General features: G+C 39.9%; 3 protein-coding genes across 5 annotated transcripts; 1 reads left to right on the top strand and 2 right to left on the bottom strand.

The window, feature by feature from the left end:
* Positions 1 to 232: 232 nt before the first annotated feature.
* rab38c (RAB38c, member of RAS oncogene family) lies at positions 233 to 4,622 on the bottom strand. The gene is made up of 4 exons (XM_058627609.1): positions 4,332 to 4,622; positions 3,278 to 3,408; positions 2,895 to 3,032; positions 233 to 643 (listed from the first exon to the last, which is right to left on the bottom strand). The coding sequence occupies exons 1-4, from the start codon at positions 4,522 to 4,524 to the stop codon at positions 485 to 487; spliced, it is 621 nt and encodes a 206-aa protein (XP_058483592.1). The 5' UTR covers positions 4,525 to 4,622; the 3' UTR covers positions 233 to 484.
* A 627-nt stretch (positions 4,623 to 5,249) lies between these two features.
* On the top strand, positions 5,250 to 7,970 carry LOC131458284 (ras-related protein Rab-39B-like). The gene is made up of 4 exons (XM_058627247.1): positions 5,250 to 5,621; positions 6,380 to 6,613; positions 6,717 to 6,987; positions 7,413 to 7,970. Exons 2-4 carry the CDS (start codon positions 6,399 to 6,401, stop codon positions 7,566 to 7,568), a joined length of 642 nt encoding a protein of 213 aa, XP_058483230.1. The 5' UTR covers positions 5,250 to 5,621; positions 6,380 to 6,398; the 3' UTR covers positions 7,569 to 7,970.
* A 3,011-nt stretch (positions 7,971 to 10,981) lies between these two features.
* On the bottom strand, positions 10,982 to 24,137 carry slc7a3a (solute carrier family 7 member 3a). Of its 3 annotated transcripts, none has more exons than XM_058627244.1 (12): positions 23,992 to 24,137; positions 16,131 to 16,734; positions 15,874 to 16,035; positions 15,115 to 15,298; positions 14,897 to 15,012; positions 14,497 to 14,719; positions 14,253 to 14,392; positions 13,998 to 14,100; positions 13,632 to 13,864; positions 13,371 to 13,537; positions 12,835 to 12,943; positions 10,982 to 12,725 (listed from the first exon to the last, which is right to left on the bottom strand). In XM_058627244.1, the coding sequence occupies exons 2-12, from the start codon at positions 16,495 to 16,497 to the stop codon at positions 12,571 to 12,573; spliced, it is 1,959 nt and encodes a 652-aa protein (XP_058483227.1). In that variant the 5' UTR covers positions 16,498 to 16,734; positions 23,992 to 24,137; the 3' UTR covers positions 10,982 to 12,570. The 3 variants fall into 3 exon arrangements, with proteins under 3 accessions (XP_058483227.1, XP_058483229.1, XP_058483228.1); XM_058627246.1 differs by lacking the exon at positions 23,992 to 24,137 and adding an exon at positions 22,545 to 22,565; XM_058627245.1 differs by lacking the exon at positions 23,992 to 24,137 and adding an exon at positions 22,541 to 22,563.
* Between the last annotated feature and the right edge of the window lie 795 nt (positions 24,138 to 24,932).

Genomic DNA, 24,932 nt, shown 5'->3' with positions numbered 1-24,932 from the left:
TTAATTCTGAAGACATGATATGAAAGACGGTTTTTTTTTATGTTCACACTTTTTTATCCCTTGCACATGTTACGTAAGCTTCAGAAAAAACCTAAATCAGTGAGAGCTGTCAGTTCAGCCAAATGTCAAAGTCACAGAGTCAGAGATGTTCAAAGCAAGCGAGGGAAACGTTGCACAAACTCTGAATATTAAACGCAACATGATGCACCAACTTTCCTGCGGCAAGCTGTAATGAATTCTAAAACATTTTAAAATGGTTTATTTTGTTTTCTACAGTAGGGAGGGACATCTTTGCTGGAACATGATGACATAAACAAACAATATGTGTTGTAATTTATGTAATATAAAGAATAAAAACCTCTTCTTTCCCAGTAGCTCCAGTAATTGCTTCTTTTTTTTTCTTTTTTTAACAGTCCCTGAAGCAAACACGTCTGTGGCCTCATGGCTGTTAACTTCCTGGTTGTCTGTGATTGGTCGGGAGTCTCTATTTCACACACGAGGAGCAGTTCAGGTGATCACTGGTGGAGTTGGTAAATCCAGACAGAACGAGGGAGCCGGGGTCTCGCTCCGTCACCGAGCTCTCCTCGTTGTTCAGGATGTGCTCGACGAGGCAGCGTGCCGCCTCCTCGATGTTTGTGTTTTCCTGCGAGTGGAAAGAGGAACTCAGTGATGAAATTGTTAAAGCACAGTTGCAGGATTGCTCCGTGTGAGGCGAAGTTGAATATGATAGTTTATATCCAAATACCAACTGCAACAAAAATTGGTAATTAACTGATATTTACATTCATTTTATATCAGCAATGTTTCTTTGCTTTGGTTGGTGGGCAAAAGGCAAATATTAGTTTTTTATTTGCTGTCTCTGCAACAGGGCCTGACGCAAGGCCTTTTGAGGCCCTAAGCTGAATTAAATATGACACCCCCCCACCAAACCAGTGTTAGTCTTTGTTTTCTTTAGATTTTTACCTTTAAGGGCAGTGAAATTACAAAAGTGGCATTGAGACTGGCACCAGCGCCCCCATGTGGAGGAAAAAGCAGTAGAAGTTGAATGAATGGATATTTAAAGTAAAGCACTCAGTGTGGTTTCCCAATTTCCCACTCACTAAAATTAGGTTTTGGGTTCAGGAATTTAGTAACTGCTGCTTAAACATGATTTGAATGCTGTGACTAAAAAGTTAAAGGGATAGCTCCTCCTCCTCCAGGAAATGCACAGGTTGTAGGACCTCCTACTTTACATACTAAAGTAGTACTACTATAAATAGAGCCCTGGACCAGGCATTTGTCCTCCTCTTTGTAAACATTATGGCAGACATTTTTTGTTGACATACTATACTCTGACCTTTTCTGACACTTTAGATTGTTTATATTTGGAAGGTTTTTGATCACATACTACATTAAGACAGTTTTTTTTGGACAAAGTGGAACATTCCAAATAGATCGACACAGAGGAGAGGAGAGGAGTGGAATGTACCAAGTCACAGAAAGTACACCGTGCCCTGCAAATCAGTGTAGCTTTGTGTAGGAGCAGCTCCACCTGTAATTAGTCAACTTTCACGTCCTAATTGAACAAATGAAGGAAATGGCAGCTGACATTGTATTCAGTAAAAAAAACATTATGCTAAAACACAGGAAAACACCTGCACCTTAGGAAATGCTGCCATCTGCTGGACGTACTTTCCCCCTCCATCTTTTAAAAGCTGCTGAAATAATCCAGTTTTGGTATCTGCACAGTGTCAACATAGATAATTAAGTCAGCGTTGAATTGCTGTTTTTAATTGTTTTGGGTGTTTTTTCTACATATAATGGGAGGCCACCAGTGATCAGGGGACCCCAAACAGCTGCTTAGTTCACTAATGCCTTGGTCTGGCTCTGCTTGGCAACAGCTCTCACTTGTAAATGTATGGATCAAAGAGCTAAGAAGTTAATTGAGCATATAATTAATTTAAAATATATGTGAATTATTTATATTATATATAAATAATATATATATTATATATTTAATATTTTAAATTTAAACATTTGTTGGTTTCAGCCGTGTATACAGTTATGTAATCACACAGACTTTCTGGGTCCCCAAGCTTGTCATAGCACCACCAGTGTTGCCTGGCAACATGAGATTTAAACACTAATAGGCTGATGTGAATATTCTCAGAATAGAAATGTATTATTGTCTTTTTTTTTTCTTCCGTTTTTGATTTCAGAACTGCTCACTAAACTCTGAGGAGGCCAGGATGTGACACACACACACACACACACACACACACACACACACACACTCTGTCTGACCTGTGTCATGTCTCCACCTCACACTTTGGTGTGTTTCTCATTAGCCAGGCTAAGAATGACAGGAAAGAGCAGAGCGCTAATATCACACCAGCCTGCTGAAGCTGCTCAATAATGTGCTGTTACTCTCAGAGGTTAGTGCACAGGAAAGGGCCACATTATTTTTTACAGTGTTAACCTAGAGAGGGGGAAAAAAGTCGGTGATTTGCTCTGGCGTCACCTGCTGCTCATAGGGCAACTTGCACCATCTCTGTGCTGATCACAGCCACGAGACTAAATGTCAATCTAATTATCCAACAACAAGTTAGTTTAGGTTGGGGAAACTTTGTTTGTATGCCAAACACGATAAAGAGTGCTGTGTGCTTTACCATGGACCTGGACAGATGCTCACACTGATAACAGTATCTGGTTGATTTCAGCTGTATAGCAATAGCCTCACCTGTTTAAATCTGCACCTGCTTCCCTCACTAAAGTCCATAGAGAAAATCAGCGATTTTACATCATGGCACACCGGAGTTGATGAGCCACTGCTGCCACCATCAGTATGTTCAGAGCTTTATACAAATGGTATGGCCCAGGGCAACAATTTCAAACCTTCCTGCTGTGACTCGTACCTTCGCCGAGGTCTCGAACCATCCGACAAAGCCGTTCTCTCTGCAGAAGGAGTCGAGTTTGGGCTGCTGTGACCCCAGCTGGTCCGACTTGTTGGCCAAGAGAACAGTCGGAACCGGCTTCCCATAGTTCAGAGTCACCTGAGGACAGAATGAAGACGAGATCCATGATGGGTTTTACATATTACGTATGGAAGCTGCACAAATCTTCATTATTATCAGGCAAAAGTTGAACTTGAAAAATGTATTTTATAATATCTTCGTCCAAGTCTAATGTTTGTCAGAGCTGCAGATTGATAGATAGATCTATAATAGAATAATACTGACAGTGCAAAGACCTGACGGCTCTGAGAGCAGATTTAAACCACAGGTGGGTTGAATCTGACCTTTGAGTCCAGGTCATCCTTCCACTTCAGCACGGCGTCGAACGTGGACGCCCTCGTCACGTCAAACACCACCAGAGCTCCCACCGCCTCCCGGTAATAGACACGAGTCATGTTCCCATATCGCTCCTGTCCTGGGATGCAGAGACACTCATTAGACACACACAGGTTTGTGCAGCTATTCTTTTTAGGACACGACAACTCGCGGCCCCCAATCAATTTCATGTGGCCCGGTGGTTTTTGCATCATAAAAAATATTGGGAACTATTTATCATTCCATATCAAAATGAAGACTTTTATTTTGAAATTGTGTGAATTATCATCATAAATATTATTATTTCAACGTCTTTTTCAAAAAGTTGGACTTTTTTTCACTTGACCGGCCCCATACTGACTAAACTAGACACTCAGTGGCCCCTAGGAGCCCTGCACGACATTGTATACATTCATTTTGACAGCCTGAACAAAGCGTTGTCCCTAACCTTTACACAAAAAAGTAGGTTATGTCTTATGGGAACCAAAACCTGGTCCTGACAAGGTCAGCGTTTATGCCAGAAAAAGTCCTAAAGAGGTAACACACACACACACACACACACATGCACCTTTCACATCCATGAAATTAAATTACCTCATTCACAGCATGGTTTATTAGATAAAGAAGATTTTTGTAGTGAGTGGGTAAACTCCCACCCTGTGTGTGTGTGTGTTAGTGTGAACATGTGTGTGTGTGTTTTTTCTACAGTTTTGCCATCATGTGAATCATATTACCAGTGTGGGGTCACTTGAACCGTAGCCAGGCACAAGCTCGACATTCCTCAACAAGACATCAAATGACAGGGAGGGGCCCAGGCATCCAGTGGGAACACACACACACACACACACACATAACCAATTAAAGCCTAACCTTAATCTAACCTTAATTTAAATAGCCTTAAACAGTTCCTCTGAACTAGGACCAGGTTTTGGTCTCCATGAGGACTACTGGTCCTAACGAGGTCAGCGTTTATGCCAGAAAGGGTCCCAATGAGATAACAAGTCCAAGTACACACACACACACCTGCTATGTCCCACAGCTGCAGCCTGATCACAGTGTTGTTGTCCCACTGGAGCACCTTCAGGGCAAAGTCCACGCCGATGGTGGCTCTGTAGTGCTGGGAGAAGATCTGATGGACGTAGCGCTTGATGATGGAGGTCTTTCCAACCCCCAGGTCTCCGATGACCAGGACTTTGAACAAAAGCTCCTGCTGCATGTCTCTGCAGAAGAAAAAGAAGAAGAAACAAATCCTCCTCCTCCTCAGTGGAAGTAAAGAAACCTTAAGTAGGATGAAGATACACACAACTGTAAAGTATCTACAGTAAAGTTGTAGAAAGGAGAAAAAAAAAATCCTAAATGTTGGACATTTTCTTTTCTTCTGAGGAAAAATGTTATGATCCAACATTAGGGGGTGGTCCAGCAGTCCTCTGAACTTCTCCCCCGTCTCAGTGTGTTTACTCCTGAGAGAGCAACTTCAAATACTGCTGCCAATACCAGATGGTGCATTCAAGTGCTCCTCGTAAACCACATATCCAGACCAGAAGAGGTTCTTTGGCTCTTCTCACTGAAAGTAAAAGCATCATTACCACACTGTGTAAATATGAAATACCAGTCCAGCTTTACACAATTAAAAAAAAATACACAGAAATATTTGACGAAAATTAGCATAAAGAATTTTTGAAAACACAAGAAAGGAACTGTATTTACTGTACTGTTATTATATATATTAGATATATAATATTTTACCTTTTGTTCGATTTGGTTCATTTCATTTTAGATTATTTCTTTTACTGATTTCAACATGATTGTATATACGAGTGAGAGCTCAGTCGAGAATGTACTGAATAGCATTAAACGTGCGTGTTTGTTTTCCTACAGTCTTTGAAGGCATCATGCTGAGCTTTGCTGCTGCGCCTGTTCGCGTGCACTTACGGTAATGGTGCTGATGAGGGCGAGGATGTGTGCTGCTGCTGCTGCTGCTGTTGTTGTTTCCCGCTGCCATTTCCTCAGCGGATCCTCGCGGAAACATCATCGGTGTCACAGTAAATGAAGCTGTGGGTTCACACACGCGCACATTTTCAGCTCTGAATCTGCTCACGCGGGGGATGACAGATGAGAAACACGCTTCGTCTTATGTGATGTCATTGACTGGCTGTTTCTGTGGGCAACAGCACAACCACCGCTGAGCTGAAGGATATATATATATAGATTTATATATATCTATATATATATATATTTATATATATATATATATATATATATATATTTAGAGGGCATAATCATCAACATGAGGCTTGTTTGCTGATCAGTGAGGTACGTGATCATCTCTTTATTCATTTAAAACTGGCAACCTGAATGTGAAATAAAGAATATGTAATAAAGGACCGGGGCCTCATCATTTGTTGTAAAGTTAGTGGGTTATTTTTGTTAAAGCTGTCACTGGAGGTCTGTTAGGAATGGACGGACGATGTCTTGTGTTGACTATATTCGATGTTCCCCCTGTTTTTTTGGCTTCGTTCAAGGCCTCGTTGTGTGTCATTGTCAGTCTAGTATCCACATGGGGGATGACTGTGTTTACTGAGTTGGAGAGGAGTGGCCTGCTCCTCCCTCCTTCCCCCTCAAATTAGATCACACTACAGTAAATCACATGGACACTGCCGAGGTGATCCGAGTCTATTTCATCTCTAAAATGCAATAAATGGCGTGATTGATGCTATAATTATTAATATAAACCAGTTAATCCATTTACAAGAATCCCCTGTTTCTATACAGGAGGTTGTAATGTATTATTATTTCTTTCGTTTATTGCTATTTCCTGTTACTGTTTTACATGTGGTTTCCTGTCATTTCATGGCAAGATTATTTCATATTTTGTCAGTGCAACTTTTGCAGTGTTTCTGCAGCTGGAATCTGAAATATTTTATCACAAATTTAACTTAAAAATCTAAATTTCTGACTTTCAAATGCAAGGATTTGAAAGTCTGACAGTAAATGTTTATATATTTGGGGTTTGAACTATTAGTTCGGCTACACACGACATTTGTAAGTGACTTATTCTGATTTTGCCACAGATTTGATTTCAAGGATACAATGGAGACAATATGGCTTTATCAGTTTCGCCTGATCGTCATCGGAGACTCCACAGTTGGCAAGTCGTGTCTGATCCGGAGGTTCACCGAGGGCCGCTTCGCCCAGGTGTCGGACCCCACAGTGGGGGTGGACTTCTTCTCACGTCTGGTGGAAATTGAACCTGGCAAAAGGATCAAACTTCAGATCTGGGACACTGCAGGACAAGAGAGGTTCAGGTAAAGACAAAAACACTCTTTAAATGGCACCATGACATGTAAGAAAACTTAAAACTTAATTTATTGTGAGTGTGATCATTTATATCATTTTCAACCCATCCAGGTCTATCACCAGAGCCTACTACCGCAATTCAGTGGGTGGTCTCTTACTCTTTGACATCACGAACCGCAGATCCTTCCAAAACGTCCTTAACTGGCTGGAGGAGGCCCAGAGTCACGTCCAGCCTCACAGCATTGTCTTCCTGCTGGTGGGTCACAAGTGTGACCTGGAGGCCCAGCGTCAGGTGACCCAGCAGGAGGCCGAGAAGCTGGCAGGAGCCTACGGGATGAGATATGTGGAGACGTCAGCACGAGAAGCCATCAACGTGGAGAAGGTGTGGATGTTATTTTACTTCCGCTGGATACATGCAGTACATACACGATCAGTGATGATCACTTGACTAACTTATCATCTAAGTTCACGGGTTGATTGATATAGTTTTTATTATGGCCCGATGATGTCCATCTTTCGAAATCAGTGCAGCTGACGTCCGAGGTCTGACTCTCTAATCTTTATTTTGTGTCTGCACTGCAACATATTTATATAAAATGTGTTAAATATTGTAATGTAAACGTATTAAATACAGGGAAGATGGATGAAAATAGGTTTTATAAGCAGATTTATGAGAACAACAAACAAAAGGTTTCATTAATAAATAGGAATGGTCAATACTGAATATTTAAAATTCGGCCAGATTAATTGGTCTACCTCTATTTGAGTTTGACAGTTCTGTATTTCTGTTGTTGACATTTATTTCAGGCATTTGTGGATTTGACGAGGGACATCTTTGACCTTGTCCGGAGCGGGGACATCAAGATCCAGGATGGCTGGGAGGGCGTCAAGAGCGGATTTGTTCCCAACACCGTCCATTCCTCCGAGGAGGTCACTAAGGGCGGCCGGCAGTGCTTCTGCTGACTTTTCTAACCGTAGCACACGACTATGACAGGTGCTGAACATTTCAGTGGACTTTCCTGTTTTACTTCTTTACTCAAGACACAGCTTTCCCCCCCCCCTTCAGACGCCTATTTATGGCTCTGTGGACTTTTTATTGACGCTCCTGAAAGGTGTTCAAGCACAAGATGGAAGCATCTTAATCCCCTCGCTGTTCTGTGTGCATGTGTGTAACTGTATTGACCCTCCGCTCTTATCAACTCCGCTTTCATGCACAATACTTTGAATATACTGCAGACATGTGTCCAGAGAGACACATGAGATACATTCTCTGACTGCACTGCACTACAAATCCAAGTGGCTTAACAGTGGAGGGAAAACTCAAGTGAAAGTCAAATTAAATGTAACCAAAGTTTGAGAGACTGACATGTTTGTTTGTTCGGAGAGAGTTTGCACACTGACAATTTTTGCTGAAAAGGAAATTAAGCTACTGGAGCTGATAACTACTGAATTCTTTAATTTCATTAGCTTAATGGCAAGGAAAACTTACCTAAACCCGCATTGTGTTTAGTATCAAATAAATATGAAACACATCCATAATCATACGTTTTAAATGCACAAAAGATATAATTAATTGAGGTTGACTAATGTTAGCATTGATGACGTTTCATTTGATGAGAGTGAAGTTAATAATAACACAATGCATCACATTTCTATAGTGTTTTTTCTGGACACTCAAATACACTTCACAAAATAACAAACGAAAAGGGTCAAAATAAATGAAATAATGACTGTTAAAGCTATGGGAATGCGTGTTTGAATCAAATGTATCACCTTTTACTTTAGTAAATCAATTTAGCCACTTAGCACCTGTTAGCTGTGCTAGCCAAGAGAAAACTGTCTGAACATGTTTAAAATCAAACCGCAGCTGACTTAACTCTAAATTAATCACCTAATGTTTGCTGCAATTGTATAACATATCTATAGAGACTGTATATGTGCCCCTAATGATAAAAACAAAACAAAACAAACAAACACCTGAATGTTCACACATGATCCCAGAGCGGTTAGCCATACAGGTAACAACTGTAGCGTGATAGAAATATTTTAATAGTAACTAAATAAGTTTAGCTTAAAGTAATAAAAACTAAAACATTGATATTTTCATTTGTTTATGTTCATTTAAAGCAACAGCTGCATTGTTTCATTTAAAAATGGTCACCTTGTAGCCAGCAGGTGCTAAGAGGCTAAATTTTTGAGCGCTTGAAAAGTGAGAGTAAAAAACATCATGTTTTCAACAGTATCTGTGTGATTCTGGGATTATTTGTTTTCATAATTATATAATATTGAACAAATCGAGGAAAATTAAGTTGACCACAAAGGTTGCTCTTAAATCTTAATCGTAACACTTTCAGATTATAATCTCGTGTGCTCATAATCCAGTTATACTCTCCCACATTTGTAATCAATGCATGCCTCCATTTAAACTGACGTTTTCCAAAGAAAGAAAATCATTTTTATTTTTGATATTATGTAAAAGGACATTTCCTGGACGTAAAACACAAAAAACAAAGTGAACAAACCGAGAACATTTAAACTGGAAAAGTTGCAAAGTTTTCACTCCCGACTGATGACATTCAAGTGATTAATCGAACGCTTTAGAAACAATTTGTGAGTACAGGTGTAAAGTCTCTTTTGAGTGCCTTTTGGAGGAAAGATGTGGGTGTCTTTAACGTGTAAATACAAACTTCAAGGAGGTGGAAAACACAATGATATCACATTACACGGCCTGTAAATAATTTATCTGAAACCAAACCCTGACAAAGTTGACTGTTCAATGTTGTTGTGACATCAAGTGTCATCAATAATAAATGTCTGGAAACATTATAAAAAACAAATTGTGTTAAGACTGGAAGTACCCTACATTTTTTTTTAGAACAATTTAAATTATTGTAGATGTAAGTGAACAATTGATGTAATGCTGTTTGACACCACTAGAGGCCCTTATAGAGCAAGGAAGGGAAGAGGAGATTATAACCTGTCAACATATCTATATCATGTTTCGTGTTTTTAAATGTTTTTGCCTTTTTCTACAGAAAACCTACGACATTTTATAAAAGCCTTAAACTAAATATTGGCAACTTTAAGATAAAGTGGTTCCATATCAAAATCTAGAATCATAAAAGTAAGATTGTACAGGTTTTTGAGCTTTGTTGAATGAAAATGTTACATGTTACATTGTACAATGCTGTTAAATAACATCATTCTTTCAGTAAATGTGGGACAGGAAAGTAGGGAACCTGTGGAACTGGTTTTTGTTAACACAAGTGTACACAAGTTTATTTATTTGGCTGTAATGTATCGCGGCTATACACCAATTAAACCTAAACAATGAAAGTGGCATGTCATTTTATGGGGTTTAAATTTGGCGAATATTAAGTTTGATTTAGGGGCCTTTTACTGTCTTAACTGTTCAATACAAAATGTTCAAAGTAGGCTTTAGCAAGTCAGAAAATACAATTCTACCAGAAAACTTTGAGAATAAATATCTAATATTCACAAAACATCAACAAATGACAGTTTAGGACTAAATGTCAAGGATTCGTAGACAAAGTTTGGGAGTCAATGAAATAACTTGGAGGTTATTTCTCAACCGGTGACTCATGACAAAAGCATCACAGGTAACGACAATAGACTCTGGAATGTAACTCACAGGAAAAAGGCCTCCCACTTTCCTTTTCTTTTTAAACAAAAGATAAAGGCAGGTTAAAAAGACACTTTCAAAGCGGCACATTCCTGAATTAAGTTTTATTACAAAAACATTGAAAATACAGCTCATTTTATACAGGACAGCCATATGTACAGGATATAAAAACAAAGACAAAAATAGATCATTGCTGTAAATAAAACAGCATTAATGTGGGAGATGATTGCGTTGTTTTGTTAGTTGTTTTTCTTTAAAAAAAAAAAAAATTTAAAAAAAAAGGCACAAGGGCTGCGTTTTTTTTTTTTTTTTTTTTTCTCCATTTTACCAGCCCTGGTGCTTTCTCTATCCAGCAAAAAGACGGTTCTTTTAGGCACCAGATTATAGTTTCACATCATCTAGAAACACTGGCTCAACCTAAGCCATTCCTCGTCCAACATAACAATTACAATTAACAATTTCTACGGAAATTGAAAACATTTATGGACATCTTTTAATCTGCAGTAGTTACAATGTCACCCAAACCGGGATCAGGATTTGTATAATTTGGATTTTAGCAGCATAATGTCAAATGAAAGTCCTTCAAGTCTATTTTAAAATGACCAACTCTTACCAAATTACATCCAAGGCCATATCTTAAAGAAGTTACATTATACAAATCAAGATGTAATTCTAAACAAATACTGTACATCCTACAGTACTATGTTTTACCAGAACAAGAAAATGCCATTAACAATAAGTTAACAATAAGTTAACAATCGGACTCTAGAGGACAGAAAAAAAAAAATTAAATATTTTTTTAAAATAATTTAGAGACCAGCTTTAAGTGGTCATTTGTTTTGGAGAGCGGTTACATTTCCAATAACAATTTCATTTGTTCAGGAAAATACTATTGCAAGCAAATCATTTGGTGAACGGAAATCATTTCATCAATGAAAGTATATATACACTAAATGTAAAGAGATTAAAAAAAAAACACCCTCTAAAATCTGTATATGACAGTTACAACACATGAGCATCTACAAATCATATGTATATTGATCTGAAATAGCAAAACATAAGCTTTCGCAAATAAACAAACAATACTATAAACATTTAAATATTAACATTTCTATAAGGGAGAAAAAAAGTAAATACAGTAGTAAAAACAAACGCGATTGAAGCTCAACAGACAAAGCTGCCGAGAACAAGTTTCAATTGAAACTAAAGAAGAACCTTTGTGAAAGTAAACACAAGGAAGTTTTTAAAAAGCTGATATTTTTTGGTGATGATATAAGAAAGTCCATTCAATTCAGAACGGAGCTAAACTTCCTTCAACAACACCCGAGCTGACCAATGGATGAGTTGGACCAATGTCAACCAGACTCTGTTTTTTTTTTTTTTTTAAGACAAGGAAACACACTTCTCCATTGACCCATCAGAACATCTGCATACAGATACTTAAAAACACACTGGAGTAACAGAACAGTTTACACTACAGCAAATACAGGTCTTGATTTCAAGGTCCTTGGTGGTTCAAAAGGGTACTTTGACGCTTTTAAGCTGCAACTACAATTTGTAACAAGCGACTTGTTCATACCATGGATGTCCTGTGACCAGCGGGAAAATATAGACGTTAATGCCACATCCGACATGTAAAGCTTGAACTTTGCTCTCGAGAGGCAGCACAGGTCACAGTGACCATGTCACTGCCCCCGAATGACACTGTAAATCACACTGCTTCATCAATATAAGGACCAGGTAAACTAGACAAGTCAACTCTACTGAAAGCTTCTTTTTTTTTTTTACTAGAGGCAACAAGTTTTCTTCTCTACCACTGTTTGTGTGTGTGCTCAGCATGAAACCTATTTCTTGAACAGTCTGAAGTCTAGCTCACTGAGCTAAGCGTCTCTCGAGGATAATAAACTCACTGGTATCAGTTGTAATGTTTAGTGTTGTACACAGTAGTGCATGTTCACCAGGCAGGCGGCTCCTCGCTTAATTAACGGAGAGGAGGGAAATGACGATGTAAAATGATGACGAAGGAGCAGCGCGGTACTGTTAGTTCGGTTAAAAGCATGAGTTATAGGCATGTTGATATTTTCAGAGGGCTAAGGCTAACTACTAAAAAAGAAAGATTAATAACAGACACACAGGCTGGAAAGTGTCTCTGTCACAGTGTCTTGCCATCAAGTTAAACAGCCTCCAAAATTAGAGGTAAGATGTGTGTGGTGTCTTCTCGCCTCTCCTCTCTTTAAACCCGGGCTCGTGTTCCAGGCCACAGCATTTAAGCTGATGAGTGACGACGCTCTGCAACATTTCCCAGGTCTACGTGAGTTTGTATCAAGGGCTGCTGCCTGATTCTGCGTCACTGTCATCAGGAGCGCCCACGTAAATTGGACTCTTGGTTTGCAGCGAAGGCTCATATTTGCGTGGCGATGAGCGGTTTGCAGCTTCGCTGCTGTTCCTAATACCATAGCCGAAGTAGATGGCAAAACCTGGAGGGGGAGGAAAGACAAAGAGCAACAGGAAGTTACAAAAACTGTTGCAACAATGTGCAGCACTGGATCTAGAAACACAAACAAATGTAGCCGTGACGGAACGTACCAATAGCCATCCAAACGGCAAAGCGGCACCATGTGGCAATATCGAGCTGCATCATGAGGTAGATGTTGACGAAAACACTGAAGAGAGGCAACCATGGGAGAAGAGGGACCTAGAGAGGAAAGAGAAAAACGTCAGAATACAAGGTGTGTCAAAACTACTCCAGGCCAAATTCCATTCATTTTTTTTACGCCTAACTTTTGCTCGTTGGAAGCGAGTTACAAGAGTTAATAAATAAAATATACCACGTCATGACATCACGTTAAGGAATTTCAACACATATAGCTAGCCCTCAGACTTCACACTAAAACAAATATCAGCATCACACCTGATGTCTACATGTGAAAATAGCTAATCTGAGTGGTAAAAAACAAGTGGGTAAAACTGGATTACCTAGCGTACCAGTTACCAAGACTTTGAGGTCTTAAGAGTTGCTGATAAAACATTGGCGTTTTCCCAAAGCAAAGACTTTGAAAGACAAAACACAGGCATCTGTTCTACGTCACACATATGCTCCCGTCTCAGGGTTTGATAGTTACCTTGAAGGTGAGCGCCTCTTTGCTCTCAGGCTGCCTACTGATGATGATGACGCAGACGATACAGAGAAGGCCCAAGATGACGCAGGGCACCAGGACAGCTGCATGTACAGCCAGCAGCTGGCTCAGGGATTTGGCGAGGATGATGCACAGGACGGTGATGAGAACAGCTACCAAAGCCAGAACAGAGGCAGAGAAAACATTAGCGACACCCCATTTGCACCAAGATATCAATGACTACCTCCTCCACTGTGACATACTTACAAACGATAGCAGTGGTAGCATAGACGATGGTCCCAGAGGTTTTTGTCGGGGTCTTTCCACTTGGGAAGAAGAGCAGCTTGAGAGTGAAGGTCTCTTGAAGAGGCCTCTCCTCGATCTCAATGTCGTACTCTTCGTCGCCGCTGTCCGCGCCACTGACAGCCACCTTCTCTCCTCCGACCAGTTCCACCAGTTTCTCGGTCTGGCTGGATGAATTCAGTGTGCCTGGCTGGTACCTGAGGGGGGAGGGAGTGTCAGTGTTTTTAAAGAAACAGAATAAACGGAACGTTATCAGAGCAGCTGAGCGCAATTAACATATGGTTACAACTTCAGAAGACTTCGAGACTAACGAAGACAAAAGATGCTTACCTGAGGATGAGGACGCAGATGGCCACTAAAGAGTACGCTAACAAAGTACCAATAGACATGAGGTCAACCAGAGCAGCCAGGTCAAACAGGAAGGCCATGAGAGCTGTAAGGAGAGATGTTTTTATTTTTAGAAAATCTATACTGTAATCTGCCATTGTTATCCAAAATGAGAACTAGAAACTAAAGCAGCACACAGCACACACAAAAACAGACCAAGAATTTAGTCTGAAAGAGGACCAGAGAGTGTCAGCTTACAAGCAACAACCCCAGAAACAATGGTAGCCATCAGCGGGGTCTTTGTGCGAGTGTTCATCTTGGACAGAGCACGGAACAGCAGCCCGTCTTCTGCCATGGCATAAATCACTCGAGGCATGGGAAACATTGAGCCTAGCAGACTGTGAGAAGATCAACAGTTAACTAAATTATTGGAATCGATAACAGACTAACAATGATGTGTATAGGAACAAACGGTTAACAAGGAAGCCATTTCCTCCCTTACCTCGTGGACAGAGCACAGAGAGAACCCACAGCCACGATGTATCGGGCAGGAGCCCAGCCGACGTAGCTGAAGGCCTCGGGCAGAGGACTCTGCTTGTCCAGGGTGTAGTACGGCATCATCAAAGTCAGAGCCGCAGACACGCCAAAGTAGGCGAAAAAACAGATCAGCAGTGAGGCCACGATGCCAACGGGTATGGACCGCATCGGGTTCTTTGCTTCTTCACCTGAGAGCAAAATAAAAAGACGATCAGTGGTTGAAATTGTGTTTGCAACGGATGAGTCTTCATGTTTTTTCCTGAAGAGACTTGATCAGTGTCAGCCCAGCATTGTTTAAATATGTAGAAAAAAGCTCATACTACTTTTTCAGATGTCTCTCATAGAATTCTTTAAAAATCACTCACTTGTTGTAGCGATACAGTCAAAGCCCACAAATGCATAGAAGCAAGTGGCAGCACCAGACAGGACTCCAGAGAGGCCAAACGGAGCAAAGCCACCCACACCAAACTGCTCCTTGACTCTGTGGGCAGGAGGAGACAAACAAGCGGTTTAGTTAAAAGGTCAAAAAATTAAATCATACACACACGATTAATTGGCAAAACTTAAAAGTTTAAATACTGACGGAAAAGGCATGCTGCTGTTGGTGCTATTTTTGTAACCGATGTAATCCTCCTCCGTCAGATTCCAGTTGGATGTGTCGCCTTTCACGAAGCCAGAGATGATAACGAAGCCCAGAACCACCAGGTTGATGCCTGTGAAAATCTTATTCACCAGCGCCGACTCACTCACGCCAAAGGCCAGGAGTCCTGGGGACAGAAAGTACAGGAGGTGAGGAGAGTGACGGAGAAAGAGATTTCATCACCAATACCAGCATGTTCCTCGATGTGGGTGGATGTTTTCGTACTTCATCACTTACGACATGCCATCAGTCAGCAACACTAATACACCCAATTATTTCTTCCTAACACTGTTGCGGGGAAGCCACACTGGCTGAGATATCAGTGTGACAACTGTTCTTGCTATTATGCAATATTTCAACGCAGTTCGGACAATGACCGTGTCTGCACTAATCAAACTGAACGCCTTATTGACTGCAGTCAGATGGCTCCTCTTAAAAGGTTGATTTTTTACAAATGGAATATTTTTATGCCTGTGATCCCTTTGAGTAATTGGTGCATTTAGCCATGAGGTGGGCGCTGTTCAACTATAGAACTACAGAACAAGTATTCAGTAATATTTTAATAAGAATAAGACATTTATTTTTTACTGTGTATTTATTGTTGTGTTTTATCATCTGTAAGCTGTAGTCCCAAGAGAAGGAACTGACTCCAGGTTGGAAACCACTGGGGCCAAAAACAGTCAACAAGAAAAGGTAACTCACCTGTGAGTAGGAGGACCAGGATGAGGGCAAACAGGTCAGGGTACTTGGCCAGGACCCCACCTGGAACATCCATTGCCATGGAGGCTTTGAAGAAGTCAGAGATCTTTTGTTCAACAAGGTTGTCGAATGTGGAGCTCCATGCCCTGGCCACACTGGCTGTGCCTAAAAGAGATGACAGGGTCAGGGTTACTGTTGTACTGATCCTTTATCAGGTTCATATGAAACATAAATACAACTTCACTCTTTTCTTTACTTACCTATCACATAGGAGAGGATGAGGTTCCACCCTGTGATGAAGGCCCAGATTTCTCCAACTGTCACATAACTGTAAAGGTACGCAGAGCCTGTTTTGGGGACGCGGGCACCAAATTCAGCGTAGCACAGGCCAGCCAACATGGAGGACAGCGCAGCAATGAGGAAGCAGAGGACAATTGCGGGCCCTGCTTTCTCACGGGCGACCTCGCCAGCGAGGACGTAAACACCAGCACCAAGTGTGGAGCCCACTCCCAATGCAATTAGGTCCAAAGTGGACAGGCAGCGGGCAAATCTGGTCTCCTCACCAGAGCAGTCCAAAGCCCGGCGACGCAGCAGGGATTTGCCAAACTTGGACAGCTTGCTGGCCATATTTGCTGTGACTGAGCGTGGGTGCTGAAGCAGGCTATGTGTTTTAATTCCTTCAAGTGTGGGTGTGTGATTGACACAGTTTAAACGGCACACAAGTGAGAGGACAGAGAGCAGAAGTTGTTTGGGGGGATGGAGTTAGAAGAATTTGTTTTTAATCAGTCTTCTGGTGCAGGTGTCCTTCAACCACACAGAACAGGAAGAGGCAGGTCTGTGGTCACAGTAGCATCAGATTAGGACCTATGAGAAAAAGCAACAAGAAGGGACTGTTTAGTAAGGTTACATTTCTCAGAACTCTGTGAGGCAGGATTATAACATTCTTTCTTTCCAGCAGAGAACATTTTCCAGGAAAGGTGTTCAAACTGTGGAAAGGTTTAAAATCAAAACAAAGGCAACTGAAATGCTCTACAGGGGAGTCTAGTACGACTTAAAAATTTCAAAATATGAACATCTTTGAAACAGAAGTTTATTTGTATAGTTTGAGGTTACATACAATGCCTCAGCAGGTTTTAGATCAGTTTCTTGTGAACACAGGTAGCACAAACGACGTTGGAAACTTTCCTAGAATATTCTTCTCCTTAGTAGAAACAAAAGAATGAGAGATATTGGCTGGCATGAAGAGAATGTACGATAACCTGCACTCACAGCAGGCGATAACATAACTTACAGTCTCGCAACACATCATGAGACACAGTGGGACATGTATGGGAAATGTACTGCTACCCTACAGGGCTAACACCTAATCCTAATCGTAATAAGCACAAAATACGTGCCACAGCACACACCCCTTCATAAGAGCAAACACAAAAGAAACTTAGCCTAATTCCTAACCGCTCCCTTACTACGTGAAAGAATGCTCTACTACGTGTGTTTTTTTAGCAGACAGGAGCGGACAGAGAGAGTCATGGGAACGCCAGAGGCTGTGAGGAGATGATATGGTTCAATTCTCTGAGCTAACATCAACAGCGGGGAGGAGGACAGCGTGAACCTGCAGCTCGATAAGGGGACCCACTGCACTGGGAGAGGGTTGAAATGGAGATAAAACACACTATACTGTCCCTCACCCAATGTATCAACAACTATACAAAAATGTCAGATAACAACCATTTAGAGGAATTACAATATTTAACCATGATTCCCAATCACCACAGGGGTTCTTTGTTGTGTCTTTCCACAACATTTGCTTGCGTTAGTGTGATAGACACTGATGTTGCTTAATCAAAGGGCAGTGCATATTTACAGTGATCACTGACTCTCCGTTATCTGAAGCAACACAAGATTGAAGAACAACACACAAGACAAAACAATCCCCAAGGACAACGGTATAAAGACTGTCAAGTTCAGGAACGGGCAAATGATAATGATTACGTCAATGACTGTGAAACATGCGCACAAACGCAACAATAACAGTTCACATTTGGCCAAGGACACACCTGATGTACAATGTGTTTTTCTTACTGGACTTTGGAGGTAAATATATTCATGGATGGATCAGTGCAAAAAAAGCCTGAGCTCAATCACTTTTAACTGTGCACCAAAGTCTAAGGCCAGTATCACCGGTATGTACATAAAAGCCACATGTTACTGAAAATTTCTAGGAATGGATACAATTTTTTTCGCATACATCTAACACAGAGACAAGTGGAAATCTTAAATGATGAATTGTGTGACAAAATATGGGATTCCAGTTGTGGTAGCAATAGTTGCAAAGTGGCAAATTTAGAGACAAAGCCATGCTTCTTGTGTGAAGGCTGAGGCAAGTAGAGTATTCTTTATCTGCAAATACTACACTACCATAGCAATTACAGCTACCGGTGTCCTTAATCATCAACAAGACTTGTGTAAATGTGCATAATGATCTACAAAAAAAAAAAAACACTGGCTCTATCTCTACTCTCATGCCTCACTATACGAACAAGAAAAAAAACTCAGTGCCCACATAAAATTCCGTGGAATTAGCTTTGCATTTTTCTAGGATGTAAAGACAGGCTATAGGCTGATGGGGGCAGAGCAGCATCAAGCCAATGTTGCACTAAAGCTATTAATGCAACGACACCTGATTCCTTGGTGTGAATGCTGAGAGGGCAGACGGACATTTCAGGGCCATCAGTCACATTACTGGTCTGGCAGTAGACCAAGAGGAGGTGAAATGTACATCCAGGCTGACCCAGACCAGGATAATTGTGTGAGACTGCTGAACTCACAGGGTGACATTACACAATTAAAAGAATTTAAATATAAATTCTGCACAAGTGGCACCAACTTCAACTCCAAGTTTTTTGCACAAGAGTAAAAAGATAGTGTTGTAATTGGGTTTTACGAGACACAAAGTGGACAAACAATAACAATAAAGGCTAAATAGAGAATGTAATGAAAAGGCACAAAGTACCACAACCTCTAAAAGTTCATACAAGTTACGTTACACTAAGATCTAATTTAGGCTTTATCCTTTTCATGACACACCGGATACAAGCTCTCACAGAGCTTTCAGTACAATAGCAATTTTCTATTAATACCACAAAACAATATAACCCACTTATCAAAGCATTTCTAACCATTTCAAAAGAGAATATCCTGTCTAGTACAGTTAAGTGTCGAGAGAAAAAGACAAACACTGTCAAACAATGAAATAAAAAAAACCAGACGACTGCAATAATAAACATGCAGCCTTCTGAAGATTGATGGGAAACTGGTAAAATATGGAAATGCTTCCACTCCCTACTTGATGTGACATTCCAGTAGAATTTTCCACTTGCACACCAGGAAACTAGATCTGAGTGTCACTGTTGTGTCAATAAACATTTTTTACTAAACTACTGTGCCCAGCAGGCTGTGATCTCCTCAGGGGTTCGTCCAGCACCACACATACATTCACCTAGCAGACCAAAAGTGCAACTGAGAGTGCATAATACCAAGGGAATGCAAAACATGTTAAATCTTAGCTGAGGATGGAGAATATTCATTTGTTGATATTTGTTTTTGCTATATTTCCATTCAAATAAGGTTTTCTTTCATATATATATATATATATATATATATATATATATATATATGTATGAAGTTTTAATAGTAGCAGTACAAATTGTGAAGTTACAAAAACACAACTCTTACAGTTTCCCCCTTATTTAAAGGTTGTCTCATTAAAATGATGCGTGAGCTACCTTGATGTCAATTTCTTGTCATGTCAGCTAATCCTTTTCTTGTGGTTTTCACGAGGAAGTTTCTTTTGCATGAAGGTGTGACTCACAAGTGTGCAACTTGCAAAAAAAAAAACCTTTACCACACAACACCAAGATGAAAAGACGTGTGTGCCACTTGCAGCCATTTTGTGTTCCTGTTTTTAAAAACAAATACACAAAAAGGCCTGCGACAGTAACCTGGCTAACAGCGGTCCGGTTTCAACAGGCTTTAGGGATAATGATCCTGCTGCTTGACTTAGCCTTGCTACCAAGGCTGCCACACGCTCAAAGAGGATTATTGGGACAAGTGACAATACTGCTAACCTCATTTTACAGTAGCTTCTCATCTGATCCATATAAACAACACATGGGTTTGTTTTGATTTCCACTATCGTCACCAACAACAATGCAGCTGTAATGTGACCACATCTTTAGGATAATAGAATGGTCTTACGGTTTAAGTGTTTATCGTTTTTTGTTTTGTTTCTGAAAGACTAAATAAATTAATATTCCAAGTAATAAAAACACAACTTAGTCATCATTTGTGGGCCAAGCAGCTGGATAAAGTGAACAACGTGTACAGCACCTGCCCACAGCTAAACACAAGTCGGCCTTGCACAATCATAGAAAGAACACATTGTCACGGCAGGCTGTAAATTTTTCTGAACAAACAATGGTTCTCCAGGTGTTTGTTACACTACAGAAACATGGCTGTTACACGTAATGGGGGTATGTGCGCGTGTGAAGTTGTGTGGACAGACCAACCACTGAGACCATCCAAGCAGACCTTTAATTCACCTGGCTGGATGCCACCTCCCCTGCCAAGAAACTGCAGTTGCTGTGAAATGGAATGTGACAATCTAAAAGAACCTGTGCGCATTCCCATGACCCATGCCAATGGTGTTGTAACACATACAGCAACCAGAACAGAAGTATACCAGGAGAGAACAACCAGCCAGTCGGAGCTGGACAGCATTACCACAAAACCAGTCAGGGGAAAAAATGACAATGCCACGTACGCAGGAAAAACTTGGATGTTTTACTTGTAATCATTTTCAAAGTATTTAACTGACTTGATTAGAAAGAAGGTCATCGCAGTTGCCTTTTCCAAAAATCAATTCACAAAAATATCTCAATCCTCTTGATAAACAGTAAGAAAATATTCATGTACGTGTGACTTGACTCGTCAATCCTAACATGAAAGTGGTCAATGCCAAAAACAAGACCATATCATTCAACAGACCTTGAGGCGCATACTATAGATTTCTGAGGGTGTGTCTTCCTGGTCAGACACACCTTCACTTATTTGCCACATTTTTCAACCATATGACGAGAAAAAAAACAAAAAAAAAACAGGTTAGCCTGGATCAACCACAGGAGGTTAGAAATATGCCTCAGTAATCCAAGGAGGTGAGGATGCTGAGAGGACATTAAGGGGTAGTATTAGACCAATACTAACATTACGTTTTTATAACCCAGGTGGTCATGACTCATGTAATAATGTACCAAGAATATATCAATTAAAAATATTTCATCATCACCTACAACCTTAAATAATTCAATTAACATAACCAATTGATCTGCTTATTATTTACTGGAGTTTGAATAGCAATAGAATTTGTTATAGACCTAAACAAAAAAAAAATCTTGTTGAAATGACAGAAAATTTTGTTAATTTCCAATTGCTTTAGAAAGTGTCAACTTTTCACATACAAGGAGTATGTTCTCATAATAAACAAAGTGTCTTTGTGTCATTAATCTAATCACTTCAGCCCAGCGCAAGAAGTAGCAAAGTTAAACATCATTAAATCAGCTGCGTGACTTTAGGGAAAAATGCAGGCCTTAATGTGCTGGAACAAATACCCAGATAGTGAGCAGTGAAAAATATTAAAAGCATTATTTCCATTCAAACAACATTGTTGGAATAGACTAAAAACTATTTCTGTTACTCTGAAAACAATATCACATTTGAAATTTTGATAAATGTAAATCTAAGTAAGGATAATCATTCAAATCAAAATGCAATGTCTTACTGCAAATGTATAACCAATTCTTTCCTAATTTTAAAGTAGTTGGGAATTCGAATGTTGGGATAAAACTTTACATTATGGGAAGTTTTTGGCAAAACACGACTACCGTGAAGAATACTCTATATTTACAGTTTTTGTAAAATCAATATTGTGCATGTTGGCAACACAAAACCATAGAGTTGCACAACTTAACATGCATGTACAGTAACTCTTAACAGTACTGTAGTAAATCACAATTTAACCAATTGTACCGAACCAGAGTGCAACAATAAATCCAACTGTGAGCAAAATATGAATACATGAGAAATGTAACAATGCTGCTTATTAATAATAAAAGACAGTAATGTATAGCTACAGCAGTGGCCGTCTGTGACAGAAAAAGACAAAACTTGACACTCCTATATTTATGTTTTTTTATTTTAGGATTTGGCATTTTGTGCAATCAGTGCAAGTTGAGACTAGGTTTAAAGAAAGTAACTAATGTGGCATGTGGTTCCTGGTTAGTGCAGCTTCTCTGCTCCACCCAGCCAGCAGGTTTGAACCACACTGCACATACTCACTCACTCACATACTCACTCACTCACACACACCTTGTGTCTACATCTGTATTCACCACCACAATTATCTCAGGTTGAAGTACGAGGGCGTCTCTCAACCGGCTGATGCAACTGTGTCACGGGTGACACCCGGCCGAACGAGCTGCATAGTGAACATAATGTGAACACTGAGTAATAACCGGAAGAATGAATCACTTTGACGATTGTCACCGCAAAACAATGACGCTCAATATTGTGATAAACTCTAAAATTAAAAAAAAATGTTTTATTAAATACTCACTTACAATCAGTGCGGACCATGTGGTACGACGTTCTACTGCCCTTCTGACGGGAAATACAACACTACCAAGCTACGTGGCCTCAGATGGACTCTCGCGTGGTGTTAACGTTGCCTTCATGTTCTCCGGAAATAACGTAATTACAATATATTTCCCAACAACCGCTCACGTTTTCAGACACCCGTATTAAGTTAGTGGCAGAAGACGACCGATTCTAAACGCAATGTTGCGTCAGGTTTTTTTTTTTGGTGCTGTAACTTCACACATACACTCGTACTGCGTAAACCTGCTCAAGCTAGTTTACAGTTTCTGCACTTGCAAAGCTGTCGTTTGTGCCAAGTGTAATTACATAGACGGAATAATAGTAATAATAAAAAACTTTGTATTAGTGTCATACTTTGTATTACTTAAAAAAACAATGAAAGTATGTAGGCTGCAACAACACCCATGTAAAAAAAGGCAAATGAAATGGTCATTATTAATTTATTGCATATTTCTAAAACTGTATTTACATATATTCTATATTTATTTTACATAATTTATTCAATTTAATTTTTTTTTACATATATATTTTTTTTAAATGTCATGCTGTTGTAATAAACAAATTTACTTTTTGGGGGTGAATAAAGAACTTTGACTTCATTCTTTATATGCGTGTTGGCCATTTTTAATATTTTGCTTATCTTTCTATTTTTTTTAGCTTGGTAATAATAATAATAATAATAATAATAATAACAACAACAGTAATATTAGAAAAAAATCCACTTAAGGACATTTCCTGATTTATTCCCTGTTCCTTATATGCGTTTTAACATTTTGAACCTTTTGCTTTATCTTTCTACTTGTTTAGCGTGATAATAATAGTAAAACCACAAAAAAAGGAACTACGGGCATGAGGAACCCTCAAACACACCCCTCTCTGCAACGCAACCGGTTTTATTCTTGTAATGGTTGGAATTCCAACGCTTCAGAGGGGGTCCATGAATGCAGCATTTATCATGAGCCCCAGTTAGCTCTTTCTCCCTGTTCTGGCGAGTCAGGACCACAACAATGACAGAAAACCTGCTGTGATAACATGAGAAAACGTCTAGAATCCGGAAAAAATCCGTTAAACGATTTCCCACAATGGCTGCCTGTTCTTAAGTTACCGGTTTCGACTCATTTTTTCCGTGTGTCCGGTCGACTACATGGGCTCAAATGACAAATTGAGCCGCCTCACGAAACCACAACCTCACAAAATAAACTGAAATTGGAATTCATGTTCACAGAAGAACGACATTGTGTGCTCATTTATTTCTATTTAACAAAAAAAGAGAAAGTGCGCCAATACAACTGACAAGACACGAGGAGAGGAGGATTGCGTCAGACGGAGTAAACGTTCCGACCGGAAAACCACCGTAGTAGTAATAGTAAACGCTATTGTTGTAATGAAGAAAATAAAAACATGTTTTACCTTTACTCTTCTTTTGTTGTTTATACCGACAGGAAACTGGTGAAAACACGGTAAAGCTGATGTTACTATGGTTCGCTGATGAAATTTTGCCGCTTGTGTCTGCGCGTGTGCTGCTTTTTATCAGGGCGGGATGTGTACAAACAAACCTGTGACGCAAGTGGGCGGGGCTTCTGGCTCATGAATGAAAGAATGAGGCGTAGAAGAAGAAGAAGTCATTTTCTGTAAATTATTTTCGTCGAGTCGTGTTTTTCGACTTCAAAGTGAGCTCGTGAGGCAAACAACAACAACAACAACAACAAAACAAGGAGAACGAGAACAGGCGCGCGCGAGGGAGAACAAGTTGTTATGCGTGCCTTGCACGTCCACGTAGCAGACATGCCCAAATATGGACAACCTGCGTAAGCTGTGTGTAGCTCCAGCTGTGTTTACATTTAATCGCTATTCTTAATATTATTAAATTATTCCCATTCAAAATAAACACCTCATATATCCGCAATGATATTCTCCCTATCGACTGGTGTCATTAATACCCACAACTCCATTCTTCCTAGGACAAATTACGTCACTTTTTCCATAAGCGTGTACAGGGTAGTGACTTTTACCAGTTAAAGGTACGTTATTTTGACTTGTTAAAAGTTAAGTATCCACAAATAACAATACAGATATAAAGATATCCCGAATCAGACATATAACTCGTTAGAATTAAATTGTAGACATTGCAAATTCCGAGTATTACAGTTATATACAAAATATTTGTAGCTAAAGACAAACCCCATACACACGAATGGGGAAGATGTCACTTATCCTTGGAAAAATGCTGATATCTAATGATAATGGATAAAAAAAAAAGCCTGCCATGGTGCATATCTAAAGTGATTACATATGCATATATTTCATTCCTTCTAGTCAAAATAAACCTTTTAGATATCCACAATGGTGTC

The sequence above is a fragment of the Solea solea genome, chromosome 4 (assembly GCF_958295425.1).
Source record: "Solea solea chromosome 4, fSolSol10.1, whole genome shotgun sequence".
NCBI lineage: Eukaryota > Metazoa > Chordata > Actinopteri > Pleuronectiformes > Soleidae > Solea > Solea solea.
Note: the sequence above shows the minus strand (reverse complement) of the source record. Positions and strands in the feature narration are given on the sequence as shown.